The 23,854-nt window shown below is 37.9% G+C and overlaps 1 protein-coding gene across 1 annotated transcript in view; it reads left to right on the plus strand.

Annotated features, from left to right (window-relative positions):
* LOC142348495 (uncharacterized) overlaps positions 1-20,118 on the plus strand; it is a 75,542-nt gene extending 55,424 nt beyond the window's left edge. Inside the window, exons 10-12 of the mRNA XM_075399871.1 lie at positions 2,779-2,938; positions 3,530-3,741; positions 19,837-20,118. Of these exons, the coding sequence (XP_075255986.1) occupies positions 2,779-2,938; positions 3,530-3,741; positions 19,837-20,018 (554 nt within the window). The 3' untranslated portion in view covers positions 20,019-20,118. The remainder of the gene's footprint in view (positions 1-2,778; positions 2,939-3,529; positions 3,742-19,836) is intronic.
* The last annotated feature ends 3,736 nt before the right edge of the window (positions 20,119-23,854 follow it).

The following is a 23,854-nucleotide window of genomic DNA, read 5'->3' on the forward strand; positions in this document are numbered from 1 at the left end:
ATGTCTTATTTAATACTTATGCATAACACATATCCTTGTCGTCCAATTGAGGCATACGCTCCAATTGATTGTGTTCGTTAACTTCTGTTGAAAGCTATTGAATTTACTGGCTGTTCAGACTTTAAAAATAAATTTGCAATTATTTGTTTGAAAATTAATGAATCTTACACTTATTTTCGTGAACTATAAGCCAGTCTCAGTAAATTCCGGACTTTTTTTCAACCAGAATTCATCTAGTTAGCGGTTTTAGCTTCTAACTATTGGTGTTATGAATTTGATGCACGATTTTTCGACATTTTTTCTTACTTTGGGATATTTTTTTCGTAGTTCTGGTTCCTTTTGAAATCTTATTACTATATCCTAATATTAGCAGACCTTCAAAAGATCGTAGCAAAAAAGTTTTCAGACAAAAGCTTATGGTTTAAATGACTTCGACACTTCTCGCACTTTTCCACTGAGTTTTTGGATTTTGCCTGTATTTATTGTTGTTTTCATAGTCAATGACATGTTGTAATCTAGGCATAATTCAGCGCATTTAATGGCTTCCTTTGAAAGCTATTGAATTTTATGACGCTGATACCATGGGTTTTCTCAAAAAATTCGTGGTCTTAGTGTATTTTTCATGGCAATACGACTTATTGTGATGAGTTATTGATAACCAATGACTGAAGAATACGATTGCCATCTCATGCAGGAAGAACTTATCTTGTTTATTTGATTGCATTGAAAGCTATTGAATTTAATGACTTTTCTTACTGAAAAGTTCATTTTTCAAAGGCTTCGACACTTCTCGCTCAATTTTTTTTTTTGAATTTGCTGTTTCTGCATTTTTTGTATTCTTTAGGTAGCTGTAAACAGCTGACCGGTCCCATAAGCTTGTAATTGAGGAATGAATCATTGATTTTACCCGAAGCAGACAGTTTATTGCGAATAGTCTTAAAGTTAATGATATCATACAATTTTAAGATTGTAAAGGATTTTTCAATTTTTTCATATTTTGTTGTCCTTTTTGTCAAATTGTAACTTATTTTTATCTTTGAAAGGTCCCGTACAATTCAATGTATTTTTTATAAATAACATGTTTACTGATAATATGACGTTCGTTATTGATGTTTTGTTCGGTGGACAAAATGCGTTTTCATGTTTTGTTGGTGGACAAAATGAGTTATGTGATTGGTTTTTTTTGTCTTTTTCTCTTCCTTTAGCACAACAGCGTACTAACAGATCCCAATGATTTTCAATTGTGGGCCAATTGAACTGATTTATTCATTCAATATATTTTTAGCATAAACAGAAATTGAAAAAAAATTACATTATATTTGAATTAGTATAAACAGAAATTGAAAAAATACATAATATTCAGATAATAGCTAATTCGCAATGTTTGTAATTCATTGTTTGTAATTGTTTGAGTTTTTCTGCATCTTTATTCCGTTCCTATAGCTTAGTCTAACCAGAGACATGTCGTACTGTTTTCATTATAATTTTTTTTTCAAACTTATCAAGAATTAATTCGTTGAAAGCTAATTTTTTTTAAGACTATTAAATTTGTTTTTGAATTTCGCCTCATTTTTTTCCTTTTGTCTTGTTACCTAGTCTCTTTAAGGAAAAATCTCATCTGATGTGTACTTATTTAAAAAGTAAATTTGTGTAGGTAGGGTTTTGTCTGATTGTAATTCTATATTGTTTTTAAGTGCTTTTAAATTAAGATGTTGAGTTTTTGCCGTGAAGTTTTTGTTTTTGCTTTTTTGTTGTTTTTTTTCTCGTAATCTTGTCAATCGCAGATCTCGTAGTATTGAGGCATGGAATTATCTAATTCAAGTATTAGTTTGGTTGTGTAGCGATTTTTTTAAATTCAAACATCTTTTTTTGATTATCTCTTTGCAAAAATGTAAGTCAAAAGACAGCTAAGCCAAAAATGTAGATGAGCGTGAGTCCGAACATCATGTGCAAACGAACATTAACGAGCCTCCTTGTTAAAATATGTTGCAAAGAGTCAGTCTGAAGAATAAAAGCAATTTTGTGGATCAAAATGGTTGATTTATATGCTCAAGATGCTTTTTTTCCAAAATTAGATTTTACTGATGAAACTCGAGTCTGCAATTCCAGCCATAAAAAAAGTGCGCAATTTTTTTCAGACCAAATGGATTTTATTTCTTAAATAAAACACACAAATTCAGGTGAGCCAGCGTATAGCGTGGGGACGAGCATGGGGAATAAGGGTGAAATGATGTGGTAAGGTGGAGTAAGTGAAACATTGGGGTGGGGTGAAAAGGCGGGGGAAGTGGGTGTTGGAGAGGTAGAAGGAGGAGGGTGGGGCAAGTTGGTAGGGTGGGTAGGGGAGGCTTGAGGGGGTTTAGTGGGAAGGAGTTAAACAACCACCCTTTTGCATCGTAAATTTATGTTTCTTGAACAGTTTAATTGAATCGCACACTTAGACTAGTGAGCCGTAAGGCTCTAAGAGAAATTAGTCCCCCGGGCTTTACCTCTTTATCCTGTTTTCGAGGACAAAAAGTCAAATGGTCAGACAAAAAATTTGATCAGAGGAAAAGTTTGCTATACCAAATTGCATTGAAAAAGACCAGCAGGACTATTATAATTTTTACCAACATCTGAGAGCAAACTTGATGTTTTTTTACAAAATGAAGTGTACATAGTTTTCTGGTACCACAGTGCATTCTAAAAATGTAGTTTTTTAATAAATTTTTCTCAGTCTATTTTTTCAAACACGCAGGATAGAAATCAAATCTTGAGTTGGTAGGTCCTTTTATTTTTCAGGCCGCCTATTTGTGAAAAGCAGCACGGATGAAGTTGCACTGACACCCCAAAATGTGCTGGGATGGTCTGTTGTGGATTTAGTATCTCCGGACTTCTGTGTAAACTCTGGATCCCATTTTCTGCCTCTGTATGGAGGTGACGCTCCATTGAAAAATAAAAGGTAGTCACTTCTTCAAACATATAAGAGTATTAAAAAAGATTTATTAGCTGCAATTCATATCCTTCCTTGCAAGTTTCAGAACAATCAGCTAATTCTATACGCCTAAATCCAAATAGATACATTCCTAGACATTTACACAACTTTGATTGAGTAGAATAAAAGACAGCCAACCAAATCTTAATTTCTTCTTACAAATCTGCTTATGAAATTTTCAACGACGGCCGATGACGACCTGAGACTCAAATTCAAACCATGAAACTTAGTTTGATTTTCATCTTTTCAAAGGAACTGTTGATCTCATAAAATTGAACTAGCTAAGTGAAAAAATCATAATTCAAACAGCACCAGTGAACAAATTTACTCTTTAGTCTATTGGAGGAACGACAAAAACTATATAATTATCGAATACATACAACAGTTTTCATGTTTCGGGTTTTCAAAGGGTTATTCAATGCTTCCTGATTGCAAGATTTTGTGATGATAAATTGGTTTAAAAGAAATAAGGTGTAAAACTTGTTTTTCTCACAAAGGTTGAATTTATTGCTGTAAATAGAAACAATTAAAATTTTAAGGATTGGTTTGAAACTTCAGCTTACGTGGTCTGCCCACTCGAGACTGGATTGAAGCAAATCTGTCTCGTGAAAAGATTGCATATCTCGATCCCAAAAGTGTGATCAGAGTCGACATATACAATGGAATCAACCCGGCCGGATTCAGCTCCATATCACCCGATAAGAGTCTTATGCAAGTTTCTGGGAAGCAAGTTGCTCAGGGCTTTGAGAAAGCGATCAATTCTGCTCAAGGTAAGATTGGTTGCACCTAATAACCGATACATGTTTGTTGTGACCAATAATCGTCAATCTACGGATTTCACTGAAAATTGTGGCTTCTAACTAGATAGCAAGCAAAAAAAATATAACATGAGCCTAATTTGCCTTTCGCAGTTCAGAATTGTTCTGTGGAGTGATGACTTTGAGACAAAGCTAATTGCGTCAAGCTGAGGCTACGCACCTCGCGGTGATTTCAATAGTTTAGAAACACTGCACGTCGCATAAAAGTGGGCACATATGAAGAAAGGTTTTTGAGCACGGTATCTATGACGATGCTAAATTTTGATTGGTTGAAAAAGACTTTTATAAATTCATACAGCACGCATTTTATTATCTTGAAATTCAGACAGACGATTGTGCTCAGTACAGTTCAGTTGCTTTCCATATTACTTGAATTGAAAAACTTGTAGCAGAAAAAGAGCGTTTTTACCGAACCCGCGCTTCGAATAGCACTTAGCAAAAACTTGCAATTAAAAGCCTTTATTAGAAAGGATATTGCAACGATAACTCTGTCTTCATACAATATAGAACTTGGCACTAGCACCTACATAGCTGCTTCTAAAAAGATAAAAAGGAAGAAGCAAACAATAAGAAGAGAGTTACCATATGGCGACAGAGATGTTGAACGCTTACTTCTGTTAAAAAGAAAGAAAAATTTGCAACTCATGGAAATAGCCATTAACGGAACAACTTACAATCTTCGAATCATTAGAAAAACAAACACTGGAATCAGCCTTTATTTTATCGCACAAGAAGACAATCAAACCGACATCAAACGGATCCGTATTACAAAAAACTCAGAACTTTACAATTTCTTTCAAAACTACCGAACTCGAGAAATTAACCAAACCACAAGCACAAACCAACTTTACCCATTCAAAATTATTTGAGCATCAACCTCTTTGTTTTGCTAGCAAAGAAAAAAATACAACGCAAGCCACAACAGTCCTTCTATGACACTATTGGAAGGCTATCATCCTAGAAACCCGTTCGTATTCTTCAACGACAAAACAATCGACAGAAAAGTAAGTAAAAAACTTGCAGCGAAGAACAAAAAAGACCAACCAAATAGCCTAAACTGCAAACTCTGTGACACAGCTAAATTGGAGAAGCGCACAAATTGCTCTTTCCACAGAAACACTTCAACAACAAACTGAATAAAAGAAAATGGCAGATCCAAGTCCGCCTCACGTACATCTGAAAAGGTTCTCAGGATTACCAAACGAAAACTGGCCTGAATTTGAAGGACTACTGAGAGCAAGCATTGCTGTATCTAGAATTCCTGAAGCGAACCACCAACGTGCAAGATATCTTCACCTACACTTAGCCGGTAATGCACTCAACTATTACCTTCGACTCGCCGAGAACACAAGAAACGATCTAGACGATTCGCTTGAACAACTACGCGACCGATATGCAGGAGCAGACCAAAGAAGAAACTTTGAGCTCGATCTGCAATCGAGAAAGTTTGATCCAGTGAAAGAACAACCAGATGACTTCCTCACAGATCTGCAACGCCTCGCCAACCTCGCAATTGTGGACGATTCTGCAGCTCACATAGACCGCACTGACGAAAGAACAAGACGAATAAGAGAACATTTCATTCAAGGCATGCCCTTCAAGTACAAGAAAGTGTTGCTGAAAGAGAATGACAACATCAGTGTAAACGAACTATGCGCTATCATCAAACGACGAGTCAGAATTGACCAGATAAACCCCGAACCACAATACACCACGGCATTCAATACACTAAACGCATCGGGAAACCCTGCTGTGGCCCAAGCCATAGAAAGCATAATGGCGGCAGGCATAGCATCAATGCAAGTAGCACAGCCACCGCATCAACGCGTGGAGAGTACTCAGTACCCTAGCTACAGAAGAGGAAATAACTACAGAGGCTACAACTACAACAGACAAACATACCAGTACAATGGAAACCAAAATGGCCGAGGATACAGTAACAACTACAACAGCAGAGGACGTAACCGTGGAAGCTTTCAGAGAGGTCGAGGAAATTATTCGAGAGGAAGGTCAAACTTCCAACAAAACGACCGAAGTAATGGACGTACCGAAAGATCTCCTACACCAATGAGGACATTTTGCAGAACATGTGCTAGCAATGAGCACACTGCCCGAGATTGTCCAGAACGTCAACCAGCATACCGCGATGGAAATATGCCATTCAATCAGCAATCAAAAAACTAAATAACTTGCATGTTTTTCTACAACATATACCAGATAGCATGACAAACTATAGCGAAAATGTATTTATAATACCTCTACAGTTCGAAACATTAATAATGAAAGCAGTAGCAGACACTGGAGCATTCAGTAGCGCCATGTCAAAGAAACATTTTGATAAAATAAGCAGAAACCTCTACCAAAAACCAGAAAAAACAAATCCTCCTGAAATAAACGTTTCCACAGCTTTCCTACACCAATCACCTATTTTATTTACAGTCCAACTGACATTCAAAATTGGCCACTTACAATTTGAGGAACAGTTCATGGTGTTTGAAACACTTTCCGCTATCCTTCTTGGCTTTCCCTTCTTTGATAAAAATGAGATTATTATTGATGCCCACAACAGACTACTCCAAACACCAGAATTTACTTTTCAGCTAAATCTAATGCACATAAAAGGTAACAACAAACAAAAACGTCTCAACAGCCGAAAAAAAATCATGCTCAAAACCAAAACAACCTATACGCTCTCACCTGGGGAACAAAAATCCCTGGAACTAATCCCATCGGAGGAAACTGATGCACAAGAACAAATTGGACTCGTAGAGCCTACTGTCAAATTTGAAAAAATGGGCCTCGGTCTAACAAGCACGCTTAACAAACTTACAAAAAACAAAACAACCACCCTACTTGCAATCAGTACAACAGAAGTTCCACTTCACATTAGACAAGACTCTCCAGTAGCAACATTCGAAATCATCACACCAGAGCAAGCACGCTACCTGATACCACTTGAACCAAAACTTTTCCCATCAAGCGACTCAAAGAAAACAATAAAGCAAATAGAAAAATCTATAGAGAGAACAGCAAAAGGCGAAATAAATCATATAACAATAAAACACGAAAACGGATTCTGGTTTCTGACCCCAGAAACCAATCCCGACACATCCAAGATGAGTGAAGTTGAAAAACGCATATATGACGAACTTGTTAAATTTAAAAATCTTGAAGCAATTCAACCACTCTCGAGAAACGAAGACAGGAAAACTTTTCTTAACGCATTCAAATGGAGCGACAGCGTACTCTCTGACAAAGATAAAGAAAGAACAGAACAGCTTCTAGTCGAATTCAATGACATATTCAAAAGGCACCGCCTTGACATTGGCTACACTCACAAATTCTCAGTCAAATTGACACCAGACACAAACAGACCTGTATACTCAAAAACTCAAAGAATTTCAATCCATCTCAAAGACGATTTTCTTGTTGAACTAGCCCTTCTCCAGTACTACGGAGTCATAACAACGCTCCCCTTCAGCCGCTACTCATCTCCAATATTTGCAAAACGGAAGCCAAACGGGAAGCTCAGAATATTAGTAGATCTAAGAAAAATAAACCATCTCATTAGAAACGACTACAACAATAACAACTTCCCGATAGCTACATTAGCAGATGCAGGCACCCACTTAGCCGGCAAGAAACTCTTTTGCAAGATGGATGGCAGCCACGGCTACTTCTCTGTACCAATGGCAGATGAACAATCAGTACAGTTACTGGCCTTCAACTTCGCATCGAGAACATATGCTTTTCAAAGACTAGCCCAAGGACTAAGCAGAAGTGTCAGCGCCTTTAGCTCATTCATGCGTCAAAACCTGGACCCCGTTATAACAGCGGAAAAATGCTTTCAGTACGTCGACGACATTGGCATCGGAGCACATGACACAAATGACATGTTGGAAAAACTTCGAGCAGTCTTTACATGCATCCGAGAATCAGGAATGAAACTCGCAACAGACAAATGCGCATTTGGACTCAGAGAAATACAATTCCTTGGTAATACGATAACCTCTGAGGGTCTCACACCAATTACACAGAAGATAACAACTTTTCTGAAAACATTCAGAATGCCGCGAAACCCAAAACAAGTCAAACGAATGATCGGATTTTTTCAATTTTACAAAGCCTTTATCCCTGAACTCGCTGAAAAACTTTTACCGTTCTATCGTCTGCTTAAGAAAGACACCAATTTTGTGATAGAAGAAGATCACCAAACTATGCTGGAAAAACTCACAAATGGTCTAAGAACAGCCTGTGACCTTTCACTCAGATTACCCAAAGTTGACCAGCAATATGTAATAATGGCCGATGCATCTTTTTACGCAGCCGGATACGTACTAATGATAGAAGACTACACAACAAATTAAGATAATCAGGAACTGAAAATTTATGCACCCGTCAGTTTTGGATCTAGAATTTTCCACCCAAACCAACTCAAACTTTCGATATATGCGAAAGAATTCCTCGCAGTTCACTTTGCCCTAGACACCTTTGCAAATATTATATGGGGATGTAAAAAACCAATTCTCATTTTGACAGACAACAGATCAGTAAACCGGTTCTTTCAAACAAAAATCATACCGCCAACACTTTGGAATGCTCTCGATCATGTGCTCAGCTTCGACATCATACTGGGACACATACCCGGAAAAGCCAATTTAGCAGCGGACTATCTGTCGAGAATACACAAAAACCCGAAAGAAAAGCTCGAGCTACGCATCAACTCACGCATACCGATGCACGAAATCGAAATCAACACAGCAGCAGATACACCTGACAATTCAATCAGTTATCTGAACAGCTCAGAAAATGACGATACCCCCAAAATTATGAAAACATACTTACTTGAGAGAAAACAAACCAGCGGAGAAGATCCTATGAATGTTCGAGCTGACGTTCAACTGCAAACTCTTGCACCTGCAACGCAACAAATAAACGCCATGCATGAACAAAACCCATTGGATGAATTCGTCACTCACGGGCACGGACCTTTAGACCTGCGTGCCGAACAACAACAAGACAAAGATATCAAACGGGTACTGCTCTGGTTTGAGAGAGGTTTACCGACTACAGGACAATATCTACCCAGCGACCTAAAGAAGTATCTCAAGCAGTTCCCAAGACTATCGATAACAGAAGGCGTCCTTCATCGCAAGATCTATAACCACACTGGAAACCAATTTATTAAACAATATTGCGTCCCGTCGCACTTACAGAAGGAAGTACTCTACAGAATTCATAACAGTGTTTGGAGTGGGCACAAAGGAGTCTCACTGACAATAGCAGAATTCAGAAAACGATTTTACTTCCCGAACTTCACTGAACGCCTAACAGAATATATCAGAAACTGTCTCACATGCTTGCAAACAAAACCAGCACCACCATCTGCATTGAAACCTCCATTACAACCACTTTCGTCTCTACAAAACTTCCCAGCAGACCTTTTACTAATAGATCTGGTGGGAAAGATGCACCCTTCTCCCTACACGTACATTCTCTCAGGTATTGACGTGTTCTCGAAGTACCTTTTCGCCACACCTCTTATAAAAGGCGACGCAGACATCGTAGCACGAGCCCTTGTCTCAATTTTTCTGAGACACTCCTACATTCCCTCAAGAATCATATGTGACCTTGATACTGCGTTTACATCCGAACTAATGAGCGAACTAGCAAACCTAATGGAGGTAGAGCTCAAACATTGCACACTGAAACATGCGCAAACCATTGGCTTACTTGAAAGAAACCACGCACCGCTCAAACAAATCTTGAGAATTAACGAAAACCAAACTTCCTCGGACTGGCATAGATACGTTGACATTGCAGTATTCATACACAACACAACATTTGCACCAGCTCTTGGGTGCACGCCATCTGACGTCTTTCACGGCAGAACACCGATAAATCCTTTGGACCTCAGATTTCAGAATACAAAATTATGGGAGTCTCACCCAAAATACGACTGCATTAAAGAGCTACAAGACAAAACTACGGAGCTTTTCTCCAGCGTAAAAGACAACCTTATCTCGTCTTATCTGAAATATAAAAAGTACTTTGACTGAAAAGCCAACGCCACACCACTAAAACCCAAATCATACTGCCTGATCCTTGACCCAAAAAGCACAACACAGGTAGCAGTGATGAATAAACAGCAAAGCAGGTGGATACCATTATACAGAGTAGAAAAAGTGCTCACGAATGCAAACTACATTGTACGCAAAACCAACACAAATTACACGCAATGTATCCATCGAATGAGACTTCGACCTGTGAAACCTCAATATCAAGTAGAAGACCTCGAATATGTAGACCCCGAAAACTTTGAAGCAGATCCCACCATACCAGAACAAGAGAGAGAACCACAGCTGTTCGACAACCAAGTCAGGCACCACATTAACGAAGACAACATGCAGCTACCCATAACAACACCAGATGCCCAGTCAGTTTCTTTCAACTCAAACATCCAAACAGCTAATTTTTCTTCTGAAGACCCGCCAATACAATTTCATGATATGACACAGGAACCGACGTTTGACCAAGATGCATTCTTCGTGGAAGGCTCAGTTCCAAGCGCAATCACGCAAGAAACACCAGAATCAATTGATACAGGAGACTACGTCTTCTCAAACAACTCAAACTTCTTACCGTCCGACAGTCGTTTTGGCTCAAATCGACGATACAACCTTCGCAGAAATGATCATCTGGCATTGGCCCGAGAAAACTCGCTATATAACCTCTTGCAACCATCAGAAAAAGCAAAGGAAGAACAGGTAAAAGTCATAACTTACTTCCCACTTGACCACATCCCAGACCCAAACCTGACAATTGATACAACAGAAACTGATCACGATGAGAGCATTGCAGACTCACAAGCGACAAGCGCACAATCGCGAAACCAGAGTCTCAATGACTTCACGTTCGATTCATCTTGGCGATCTATTTGGTGACGTTAATAGCCCCGTCTACACGCCCCCAATATTAGACACTACAGGCGAAACCTTATACCGGACCAACTCGATCAACGATATTTACAACAATACAACCTCAAGCGATGATGTCCAACAACCGATATCCGACGAGAACAATGAGCACTCCCTTATAGGAGGCAACATTTCACAAATTGAAAATAACGAGAGCAATAGTGCTATTTCTCAACACGATAACCCAAGCACATCTTCACCACTTCCTCAAAGAGTATCCAACAGAGAACTAGCGGACCTTGGCCCAACGCTTCAAAACAGACGAAGAATTGTTCCGCTAACACTTCACCGTCGGGAGATCAACGGAAACCTTCACCAAACTTTTGGCTTCGAAGATGACAGCCAATAGGAATTGAGCACCAATTCTCTATTATACATACACATTAGATACGTCACCAACCAATGAAAACACTCCAAAAAAAATCCTTATTTAAAAGGAAAAAAGCTACAGCTCAAATCATTTTCCACAACTCTGTACCTGAAAATCAGTCGCACGAAGACTCTAATTGAATTTCACAAACAAGCCTATTTAGCCAAAATGCTCAATACCGTATTATTTTTACTACAGCTTTTACCCCTGATAAAAACGAACCAACCATCGGTGGCAACAAAAGATGGAGTATTATTCAACCTTCATCAGAAAATTCTATTGACAGAAAAATTTGTCAAAACTGAAATCCTGGTCCCCTACCCAATATATAACAAAACAGTGGAAGACAAACTGATCAACCTGACAAAAGAGATAGACAAAATGTGAAATTCAGAAAATTATGGACGCCCATTGAACTTCACAAATATGACTGACTCGACAGCAGGCCTCCACTGGATAGCGCAACAAACAATGATAGAAAACCAACAGGCCCAACACGACATTGTAAACCTCAAATTGGAAATGAACACACTACTAAGAGCAAACAGTCAAACTTCTACAACACTGCAAAGACAACCTCCAAAGAATAGGAACAGGCGACAAATTACTATGCTTCATCAAATCAGTGTTTGGAGGATGCGACAAAAGAGTGGCTAGAAACCAGAAAAACATCAGACAAGCAATGGCTTATCTTCAATACCTAACCGATCATGTTGAACAAATAACAATCGAAAACAATGAAAAATTCTATGTTGTATCAGGTGAACTGAAAGCCATCAAAGAAGCCCAGAACGAAATTATAGAGACACAAAACAGGAACTGGGAACTTGCTGAAGGACAATTCAAGGCGTTACGACAAAACGTGCACCACATGAGAAACTGCATCCAATACTTATACGTAAGAGAACAAATCAATCAACATAGTCTTGTACTTAGCAATATTTTTCAAGCAATACTTGCTAACATCAAAACATACCGATCGGCCCTTTATACATTTCGAATCAACATACTGAATGCCTTGACGCCTCTCATGAATCAGCTATTACCAATGTCATTAGTCCCAAGGGAGCAGTTGCATGAAATTCTTACGATTGTTCATTTGCAACAAAATGAACAACAGGATCGATTATCTCTAGCCGTACCAATCCAAGAGATTCTCTCGTACTATGAAACGAAATTAGTGACACAAGTCGAGGCAATTGACGCAGGTCTTATACTTACACTTGCAATTCCAATGGCTTCAAAAAGTACAGTTATGAACGTATTGCATGCCATTCCGATCCCAATGCCGGACGGGGATACGGGTAAAAAGTTAGTTTGGCGACTTGAAGCCAAATACATGGCCGTCTCAGACGACGGAGAAGAACTAGCGTTTATCGATGAAGACGAGCTCGCAAATTGTATCGGATCCCAAAAATACGCAATATGCACCAAAGCCATTCCAACAGAACAGACTTATCAGTCCTGTATGGCTACTTTACTTTACCACGATGACGAGCTACTTGCATTGCAACGCTGTCAACTGGATGTAGTAGAATTGCCGTTGACTGATAAAGCACGCAATCTCGGCTTCGGTCGTTGGTTAATAACATCGTCCAAAGACGATTATACACTCATCGAAAGCGCTGGTAATGGCAGCAATCCATTTGCAAGAATTGAGCATCCTGGGTGCAGAGTGTGTATCATCACACTGGGATGTGGAAAACAGCTTAGAAGACCAAATGTTCATCTTCGCTCAGACCTCACTGCTTGTGACACAGTACCGGCAATACGGTTAGATTTTCAATTACCAGATCCAATAAGTACACTCTTCAAACTACTGCCCCCATTGGATGAACTACCAAACTTCTCATCAAGATCTGAGGCACAAATTCAAATTCTTCAGCAAATTCAACCAGAGTTTAAACAAATGGAAACACGACGAACAAACAGCAAATCAATAGAACAAATGGCCGAACCAATTTTAGAAAGAATAAGAGCATTCAAGCCCGAACTCGAACACCGATTCGAACAGTACATACCATGGATAATGTCTCTTCTTTTCGGATTTTTATCCTTCTTGATTAGCGTATTACTACATCTAACTTATTCGCATCTTTTACACAAATGGGCAAAACTTCACCGACGTTTCCCTTTCCGAATAACACACGAAGGACGGCGAATAAAAACAAAACCAGTACAAGTTGTCGCATTAAATGACTATGAATACCTACAAGAACATCCAGAACATCCCCTGCACAAATGCTCATTAGTACTACCACTCGAAATTAAAACTGAGTTCGAAAACCAAAACGAAGAAAACATAAATAAACCTCGCACACCTTACACATTCCTAAGAGACTACATCAGGAGACTAAAACGTAACGAAGAACCAACTATCAAAATTGATCATGTCAACAGGCCTGCCGCACCGAGTCAGCCCATCTATACACATATACCGGAACACCCACCGATATCCCATTACGGAGCTTACCCTCTCAGAACGATCAATACAGGGAACGTTTAAAAAAAAAAAAAACCTGACTGGGACTCGAACCCTCAACTTCAGCATGAGAGTGCAGCGCGCTACCAACTGCGCTAAGTGGGACGGCCGCGTGGTCCGTAAAAACAGCTTATAAATCAAAAAAAAAGGAAAAAAAAAGTTAAATTTTTTTTACCCTTCCCCTTTTCTCTACCCCCTTACCCTTACCCTAGCTTACCCTTACACCCCTTTGCCCTTTCCCAGATTTTCCCACATTATGGAAGCACCGGGAACCCGCCGGGATTCGAACCCGGAACCCCAGCTCAACGGCCAGAGATACTAACCACTGAACTAAGTCACTTGTTAAAAGTTATCAATTACATTCAATTCTACTCTGCCGCAAATTAGAAATTTTGTGTTAGCACTGAGCAAGGAAAACAAAATTTAAAAATAAATTTTTTTTAAAAAAAAAATAAATAATTATTAATGAACAACATTTATAATAGCCCTAAATAAACCAGAGGGACCTATCCTCCATCGGCAAAGTACCCACCATTATATTTGCGAAAACTTAATTCAAAATTTTGATATTACTCGAGTATTTAACCAAAGTTTTCATTACTTGCAATTATTCTTTGAGAAAAATCAACAAAGAAAAATTACAGAGCAATTCCCCTTAAACCTCCATTGTTAAAGGCGGGAATTTGCTCCCTACCTTTTTATCCACCGACAAATTTATTTTTATAAAGAATTTATACTGACGCACTAAACAACGGAGTAATAAGATGCAACTCCCGAAGGAAACTTATCAATTATCTGTCAAACCGAGAAAAAGAAGGAAATCCATTAACCCGGAAGGCGAACTGTCCATCAATCACAATGACAGCCTATAATGGAACACTAATCAACCCAACCAGGGATAATTCCCCACAATCCCAATTAATCCAAATGTCAAATTTCCCCCACTTCCCCCGCAACACTATCAATCATTCAAACTACTTTCTGCCTGCTAACTACCAGCAACACTCTTTATTGCTAACTGTTCATTCTCTCAACCTATAACAATTTCTTCGCGGATAGAAACTTAAACAACTTAAACAATTTTCCTACAACTAAAATTTTACCTTTTGCATTATTTCAAACATTTTATAATGAATCCAGTATATCACTTCAGAATTAAAGTTGAGCCGCGCATCAACACTACATTCAACGGCCAGCCAGCTTATATTACTGAATACAGCATTGCCTTTTTTACAGATCGTGAAGCACTAATCAGTATTAACATGCAACAAGACAATATTGTCAACAATATTTACTCAATTTCTTTTATCCCCCTTACAGTGAATGAGACATCAGCCGTATGGCAAACAATTCTACAATGTATACAATCGGGAAATAATTATATTAATGTGAATTTCTACCTTAACTCAGAAGGAGAACCAGTTGCAGTAGAACCATCGCAACCAACCATTTCTGAAAGTCCCGAAAGCCCTGACCCTACATCAGACCACAATTCAACTGAATTAAATTATATTCCAATTTCTCCCCCATCACCCATTCCATTCTCAGATGACTCCATGTAAATTTCCTCAAACATTTGCATTTATATTCCATTAAAAATCTTATCTTATGTCTTATCCACCAACCCCAACTTTCACCACAATTGACCAATCAGAAGACACCATTCCTTACATCTCTCCAATTCCAACCCAATTTCCACTTTATGCATACTTTCTCACTGATTTTGATATAAAACTTGCAGTCTTTTCTGAATACTTCATATTCCCATGCAATACCTTATGCTTCTGGATTAACTTCTTGGACAATAATCAAGACAAAAAAATCACTTTGGAACCAGATCATCCAAATTTTCTTTCCTTTTTGAATTTCTTACAGAACACCGAAGAAGAAATTTTAGAAGGCGAATTTGACCTGTAATTTTTTTTAAAAAAAAACCATATTTACTTATTCTTTCCCTGATATTTACAAATCTCAAAACCTAGCACCTCAACAATTTTGAATTTTCTTAAAAACCATGACAAGCATTTGGGACCAAATCCGAAATTACGTCGGCCCAGAAGACATCGCCCCAAAATTACACACCAGCCACAACATCAACGTTTGCGTAAAAGTCGGAATCCAATATAGGGAATGTTTTTTCAACGAATACGCAATATTACAAAATGGAACCATCGTGATCTGGGCACACTCCCATACAGGCCTTCTCACGAAAAAATGTTTTTTCTACACAACCTGGGAATATTACACCTACGTTTACCATTTCATTACTTCATCCCAAGGTACCCAACTAGCCCACCAATTCTGGGATTTTATTCAAATGGACAATGACGACCCCTTTGAGTTCGACCCTGTTGGCATCCGTGTATTCACTTAGACTTGCATAATTTTCTCTAATTTTTATCCGAAATACTTTTTTAAAATCTTTTTTCATGAGTCGCAATTAATTTAAGGTAGTACTTATTTTATAAACACCGCAAATTATTCAAATGTAACGCCTCCTCTTCTTATTTTGAATTTCTTACCAATTTAATTTTTTACTTCTGTCCAAAAAAAATTTTTTTTACTCGTGAGTCACAACTCGTGAGCACAATGAGCAAGCACCCCTAACATAGCAAACTATTATTAACCAATCTATTCCCAACCATTATCAACAAAAATTAACATCCCACCTTGTTATCACTTCGAAGGGCACGCGATTGAAAGTCAAAATATTAATTGCTTACACTACATACGACTGTGCAAAATAACGACCCAAAAAACTCACGAAACATCATTTTTTTTCCAAAACAAAACCAAACTAACACAGACAGGACCCTTACCGATTGCTCAGTATCAACGAAAAAAGATCCTTTCAAAACACGTTGAAAGGGCACGGGCTTGAAATAATAAAACCTCAAAAAATTTGAAAAAAAAAACCCTGGCAGTATAGTTCCAACCCAAAAAAAATGTAAATTAAAGTTGAACAACTCACTTATTCCATTGAAGGATCCTTTGGAGGAAGAAACGAATACACAAAATTCTCGTTATCGTTCGATTGCGTTTTCGTTTCCCGTTTCTCACCCCATTTTCTTCGATTACCTCGTTTGTTATTTGTTTTTAAAATTAGACCACTATTAGCAAAACTTTGCACATGCTCAGTCACATCACTAGCACCACCAGTTGATACTTCTCTTTCTTTCGCCCAGTCTAACACTGCCTTTTTATTTTTATTTGATATTACAATTCTTTTTACCACACCTTTACGTACACCATAAGCAAACGATCCCAAAGTCCGATCAACAACAACTTGATTCGATTGATCACGCGCCTCCCAGCCAGTCTACAACGACAAACCTCTTGTAAAAGTTAAAACAGCATGCGCACACAACGAAGGCTGGCACAACACATTATCTTTCGTCGGAATGAAAAACCAAACATCCTTTCCCAAACCACTTGCAGAAGGACCCCTCTTAATTAAATCCATAAAATATTGCGGAGTACCCATAACATTATTAAAATCCCTTGATGTCTGATAACTTCCACAAATCAGAAACAATTTCCTACCACACGGCGTTTTCGAAACACTATCATTACCCCCAATTTCAACATGTGCCGCCGTCCACCACTCATTCCATTGTACCATGGCATCTCTCCTTACACCAGTAAAACCATCAGGCAAAACACCACTCATCAAACCATCCACACAAAACGTCCAACCTATTGAATTACACAAACCAGCGTACGACCCAACTTCTTGATACAACCTGCTATCACCACTCTCCAATTTTAATTTACTAACATAATTATACACATCGCCCTGATTTCTACAGCCCCGGAACCCTTCCACTAAACTTTCTTGCAATCCCACAATTTCTTCATTATTTATTGCCAATGGTACCTTTGGCCAACCATTCTCTCCAACCAGTCCCCCTTTACCTTCTCTAGTTAATTTATTCTTTAAGGAGTTCCAACTATTTATACCCCGCCCATCGACTGTTTCCACTTCTTTCCATCCGAGACTTATTAATTTTTTCCGATCGTAGTACTGATGTTTGAACTCGTTCATTTCGATTAGCAAATCTTGTCTGCCTCGTGTCGTTCTAAACACGATAATTCTGTTTAAAAAAAATATTAATGCTAGCCTATGAAATCCTAAATTGTTATAAGTAATTAACGAACCTTTTAGTGTCCATACTTTGATAAAATAGAATATTCCGTTTCTTCGTTATTACAATCGTTTTTGCAAAGCTTCGATAAAAGATCCAATAGTCGATGAGTAACGCCGCTATTAAAGTTTGACCTCTCCGCAGTAAACGTATTCTGAATAACTTGATCAATAGAGCAGTCAATCACACTGTTCTCAATTTACTTTCCTCCAAAACTTCCATTAGTGACTGTCAATTACTGCCATACCGAGGGAATTACTTCCGAAAACTCCATTAGTGACTGTCATTTACTGCCATGCCGAGGGATTTACTTCATTACTTTACTCCCCTCACAACGTGGAGCAAATGGAACTGCCACACTTGACAGATCACTACTACATTAATCTTCCTGGGAAAAATGCAAATAAAGCCGAAGAGATTATCAAACAACTGTCATACTGATACAAAATCTAATGAACGGCCTCCCACTCTAACCTTACTCAGAAAAAAAAAGAAACTATTCATCACTTTATCTATTCAGTCCCACTTTCATTGTTAACAGCGAAGAAAACAGTAGCAGAGAAAATGAACTATCAGCCTGACCCCCCACAACTCTTCTCCTTCGACGGGAGGCTCGCCCTGCTTATAAAAATGGGCATACCACAGACGCCCATTTACCGCACTTACGTGCAAATTACCTACGTGTGGCAGGGCGAGCCCACGAACCTGGACGTACTCAGAAAAACAGCCCTCATTCCTAGACGAAGCAGCCTTATGCCTCATTTAAGGAGAGTTGTGGGCGGTCAGGAGGCCCTTAATTTACGAATCGAGCCTCATCACTACGTCATCCGACATTTTTAATCTATTTTTATACAACACTGCACGTCTCTATTTTTCTACTGCATGCTTACTACGCCTGCCACGACCAACACGAACATCATTGAAACACTTGGCAAGAATCGAGGACACAAATCTTCAATCCCACCATCACCAACTGGACACATATGGCTCCGATATGGCACGAAACTCACATCCACTTGGCCAACGCGGAATGTAGTATTCTTTTCACAACATACAGCGGTCGCGTTCCCCAGCTCAATTTCTTCGCATACATCAGACGACAAAACAAGAGGCCACAGAAGAGCAAACAGACAGTAAACTTTCAGCATTTTGATCTGGAATACTCAATAAAAACTTAGAACAAACCACTATTGATGTTGCTTTCCATTTATACTTAATTAGCACAGTAAATCCCTTGACTTTGACAATACCACTAATCAAGACCCACTTGGCACAGCACACTAGGCAACCCTGTTTATAATCATAAGATTAAAGGTTCGAAACACATCGCCTCCGCTTTTTCTAAAGAGCCGTAATATGACGATGCTAAATTTTGATTGGTTGAAAAAGACTTTTATAAATTCATACAGCACGCATTTTATTATCTTGAAATTCAGACAGACGATTGTGCTCAGTACAGTTCAGTTGCTTTCCATATTACTTGAATTGAAAAACTTGTAGCAGAAAAAGAGCGTTTTTACCGAACCCGCGCTTCGAATAGCACTTAGCAAAAATTTGCAATTAAAAGCCTTTATTAGAAAGGATATTGCAACGATAACTCTGTCTTCATACAATATAGTACTTGGCACTAGCACCTACATAGCTGCTTCTAAAAAGATAAAAAAGGAAGAAGCAAACAATAAGAAGAGAGTTACCATAGTATCCAAAAAAATGGACATGCCGCATTGAATGTGCCGCGATCACCATATGTAAATATCATATATTAAATATCGTAGAGACATTCTGCGGAAGCACTGTTTTGTGTTTATTATAATTACCCATGTCGAGATGCCAGACAGAAATGACCTCTGATTAGACTCACGTCTGACGCAAACATTGTCTGGACAATGGTCTGATTCCGGTCTGATCAGTGGACAAATCCGTCTGGGAAGGTCTGATCAGATAGCTTTTTGCGGAGTTCCAGCGCATACGGGGTTTCAGTCTGATCAGTGATTACTTTGGTATGGAACGGTCTGATCAGAGCTCACTTCTACGTCTGACACCTCAACCAGGGTAGCATAAATTGTGTTCTAGGTGCAACCGGTGCAACATTAGGAAGCCGTGTGATTGCAACTCTACCCCGGACTGATGTGAAATTGGGCAAGAAGAGTGCTCATTATAATAAGGCTGTCGACATCTACGAGAGAACAATGAACCAAAAATACTTCGAAGAACTTAAAACTGTACTACGGTGTGAAAATATCAATATCATTTGAACTAAAGAAATGTTTTTAAGTTTGGTATCACAACAAAAATTCAGAACATTTTGGGATGTGTTGAGTTATTTCATATAACAAATTGAGTCAATTTATGTGGGTTTTTTGCTCATAAATAAAAAAAAAACTCGTTTAATCGAATCAATCCCTATCTCTGATGCGATTTTGCATTTAAGAGCCAGAAAACGTCGGATACTATTGCAGAAAACAACTTGTCTGATATATTTAAACACTTGACTACTATAAGCCTATGATAATCTCTTAAAATAATTGTACACCAGATATTATCAACCCTGGGTCTCGTACTCGCTTTTGACAGGCTAGCTCAGTCCATTTCTATTTTCATAAACAAAAAATTTACATTAACAATTCATCTTGTCTTACTTTAGGTAAACATGGAAGAATTTTCGAAAAATATATTTCTCCCCCATTGTTTGAGTTGCTGATGACGAATTGTTCTCAATGGAGTTCTTAGTGTCTGGGTTACGCACTCATTATATTTTCACATCCAATACAATGACAATACTTTATGTTGTCCAATCAAAACAAATCAAAAAGTTTTTTCTAGAAACGGCGAGGACGTGATCAGGCGACCTTGTAAAGAATTCAAAAGAAAATATTTTAAATCTTTGTGTTTTAATTATTTGAGCGTTAAAAATTGAATTGGAGTAAAAAAATTGACAGATCTTGAACTTTGAGCCGCTGCCTGAACTTAGAATGCAACACCTATGAACAGGTTTTTGGAAATTATTAACCACTCTTTACGTTTTATTAGATAGCTGCTATGTACGTTTCCTGCTAGCAATAATCCCGCGTAGCCTGTTTGAAACATTTACTAATTTTTCTATTCACATCGCAGTGTACAAAAATTACTAGCATGTCATTCTATCATGTCCAATAGCATTTTACATTTTAGTATAACTTTTTCATTTCATGTATTTGTCAATTAGGCAATCATCTCTCACATTTCCTCCCAAAATTTCTATTTTCGACCCGTTGTGTCTTCAAGCAAATTTTTGTTCCGAGAAAATATTGCATTATATATTATATATTCATCCTAACAAATTCTAACTTAAAAAGAGAAGGTTTCGATTTCAGCGCTCTTATTCTTGCAATTCTGAAGCAGATCGCCACGCAGCCAAATTATAAAATGTTATTTGAATATAAATCATTTCTAATGCGAATTGCTAGCATTGAGCTTGAGATAATTTTTACATTGCCGTCGTTTTCCAATAATGTGGAATAAAAGATTTCTTCAGAAAAACCTAAACTTTGTGGCAGTTTAAAGTGTTAATCAAAAGGTGCAAGAGTTGGTTCCATGCAACTTTTGAATGACAAATCAACAGAAAAATGAGTGCGCGTTTGATACTACCCAGTATTTTCAAAGACTGTCTTTCGAAGACAACTTTTGGGTCATAGAGGTACGCAGAACTGTTGTAGCTCTCGCACAGCTGCAATTCGCAGGTAATTTTGGTGGGATACCGGCACTTATTGCCGTTTTCAACTGGAACCCTAGTTGCTTTTGTATCATAATGAAAATAGCTAGATTAGTAGTAACAATAGATAATCATAAAATGTTTACGGATTACGCTCGCATAATAAAAATTGGCATTTGCATAATCTATTTATTTTCGAATGTCACATGCGCTCCGAAAGGACACCATTGACCCCTATGGATCGTTTTCAGGCGACTTTGTTAGGAAGATAAACAAACAGTCCAGTAGTATAATACAGAGAAAAGGACTTACTATGTGTCTAAAAAATCTTCAAAACCAAAACAATTCCTTGGAATTAAGCGGCAGTATACAGCTTAAAAATATTGATGGCCTCAATAAGCCAAAAATATAGTTTTTTAAGCCTAAAGACCAATATAGTTTTTAAGGAATTTTTTAAAAAAAATTTTAGCTTATTTTTCTTCCATTTCTCTGAGACTTTTGAGAAAAGTAGGGTCAATTGTTAACTTTGCATGGTTGAAGTTTTCTCAACCATGCAATGATTGAGCAGTTACTTAAATTAGGGTAACTAACTTTAAGGTGTTTTTTTTTTCATTTTCCTCATCCCATCGAACTTAAAAAGCTCTCTTTCTCCGATTGCCTGATGCAGTTGTTTGACATTGCATTCTTTTCGCATCACTTTTATCAGCAACTTTAGCAGTTCGTAATATGAAGCTGTTGCTCTTTCCGCGTATTTTCGTAATTGACTCAATTTTTTTCTCAGCAATATTATTCTCAAGCTTATTCTCAGCAAAATGTTTACTTTGTTATCAATAGGCTGTAGGACAATTTTGTCGACCCATAAGCTAGGACTTCGAACTGTATGACTGGCTGTGCATATGTCTTATAGACTCTTATCATACGCGGTACTTAAAAGAATTTTCTCAAACGATAAAACAGCAGTGAACTGGCTCAGTTTTTTCAGGTTTATATTGCTATGTTCGGCAAAAATTAGGCGGTGATCTAGAATGATGCCTGAATACTTGAAACTCTTCATATTTTCTATTGTTTCCGCAGAAATTAACAGCCGTCTTGACTGGCCTTCTTTTCACTAAAAGAGATTGTCTTTGTTTTTTTGATAATTGGTATTAGTTTATTTTGCTATAGCGAATGCGCAACAATGTTCAAAGCCGATTGATGCTTGCTATCTATTGTTTTTTGAGTTCCCGTACATTTTTCAGCATCGTCAGCAAAAAGAAACTATACTGTTTTCGTTTTTACATGAAATTTTATTTGTAAAAAATGAACAGCAGCGGTCCAAGTATGGAACTCTGCGGTACTCCCAAAAGTTCGTGCAGAAATGAGGCTAGTATGCTCAAAGTTTTAACCTTCAATGAAGAGTCCGAACATTTATCCAGGAAAATGCGAAGGCGGACTGCATCAAATTCTTTTTTTAAGTCCAGAAAAATAAACTTGATTTCATTTGTTTTTTTCGCTTATTCACTCTGACAAATTCAAACAAAGAAGACAATTGCGTTGTTAGTGCTGGGTTTGATCTGAGCGCAAATTGGTTAACTTTTAGTATGATGAAATTTTCTATATAGCTTTAATTCTATCAAAAAATGAGGAATTCGAATAATTTGGAAACTGAGTAACAAGGAGATGGGTCTTTATTTTTCTGGTTTGCTCTTTTCTCCGCCTTTTTGGAGTAGTGTTATGGATGATATTTTATAAGAAATTAGAAAATTTCCCTCCTCAGGACATTTTTTAAAAAGCATAGTCAGACCCGGGGAAACACTTACCGTTCCAGCTTTGATAAAGGCGTAGTTCAAATTATAGCCATCTGTGCTGTACTTTTTCTTAGTCTTAGCAATAGCCGCAGTAACTTCTTTTATATTAATTTTCCTGAAAAACAGAATTTATTTCTTTTGTTCTGTGTCGATTTTGGCGAAAAAATTGTTTTTTGCTAAGTTCGCTCCTATTGTAGCGAAGAAATTATTCAATTTATCAAGATCTTCAACAAAGTTCTTTTCTACTATTTTTTCATCCCCATCGATTCCGCAAATTCTTTAACAAACTGAAAAAAATTCTGGTTTCTGTTTCCATATTCTGTCATTATTTGCTTTTCATAAAATTTTTAACCTCTTTCGTATTTTTTCTCAGCAATTTGGAATATTTTTTGTACGCTTCTTTATCAGTTCGAGACATTGTTGTTGAGTAACGCTCTCAGAGTTGCCTTTTTTTAACTGACCATTTTTGTCACTTCTCTATCAATCCAGTCTTTCTTGGCGCCTTGTTTTGATGGCTTTTGTGGTAAAAATATTGAGTGCCTCAACCAGTTTCTCAATTACTATCTCTGGACACCGGTAACACTTGTTGATAATTGGTCGATCACTGACTCAA

Source organism: Convolutriloba macropyga, chromosome 10 (assembly GCF_964194025.1).
Source record: "Convolutriloba macropyga chromosome 10, txConMacr16.3, whole genome shotgun sequence".
In the NCBI taxonomy this organism is placed as follows: domain Eukaryota; kingdom Metazoa; phylum Xenacoelomorpha; order Acoela; family Convolutidae; genus Convolutriloba; species Convolutriloba macropyga.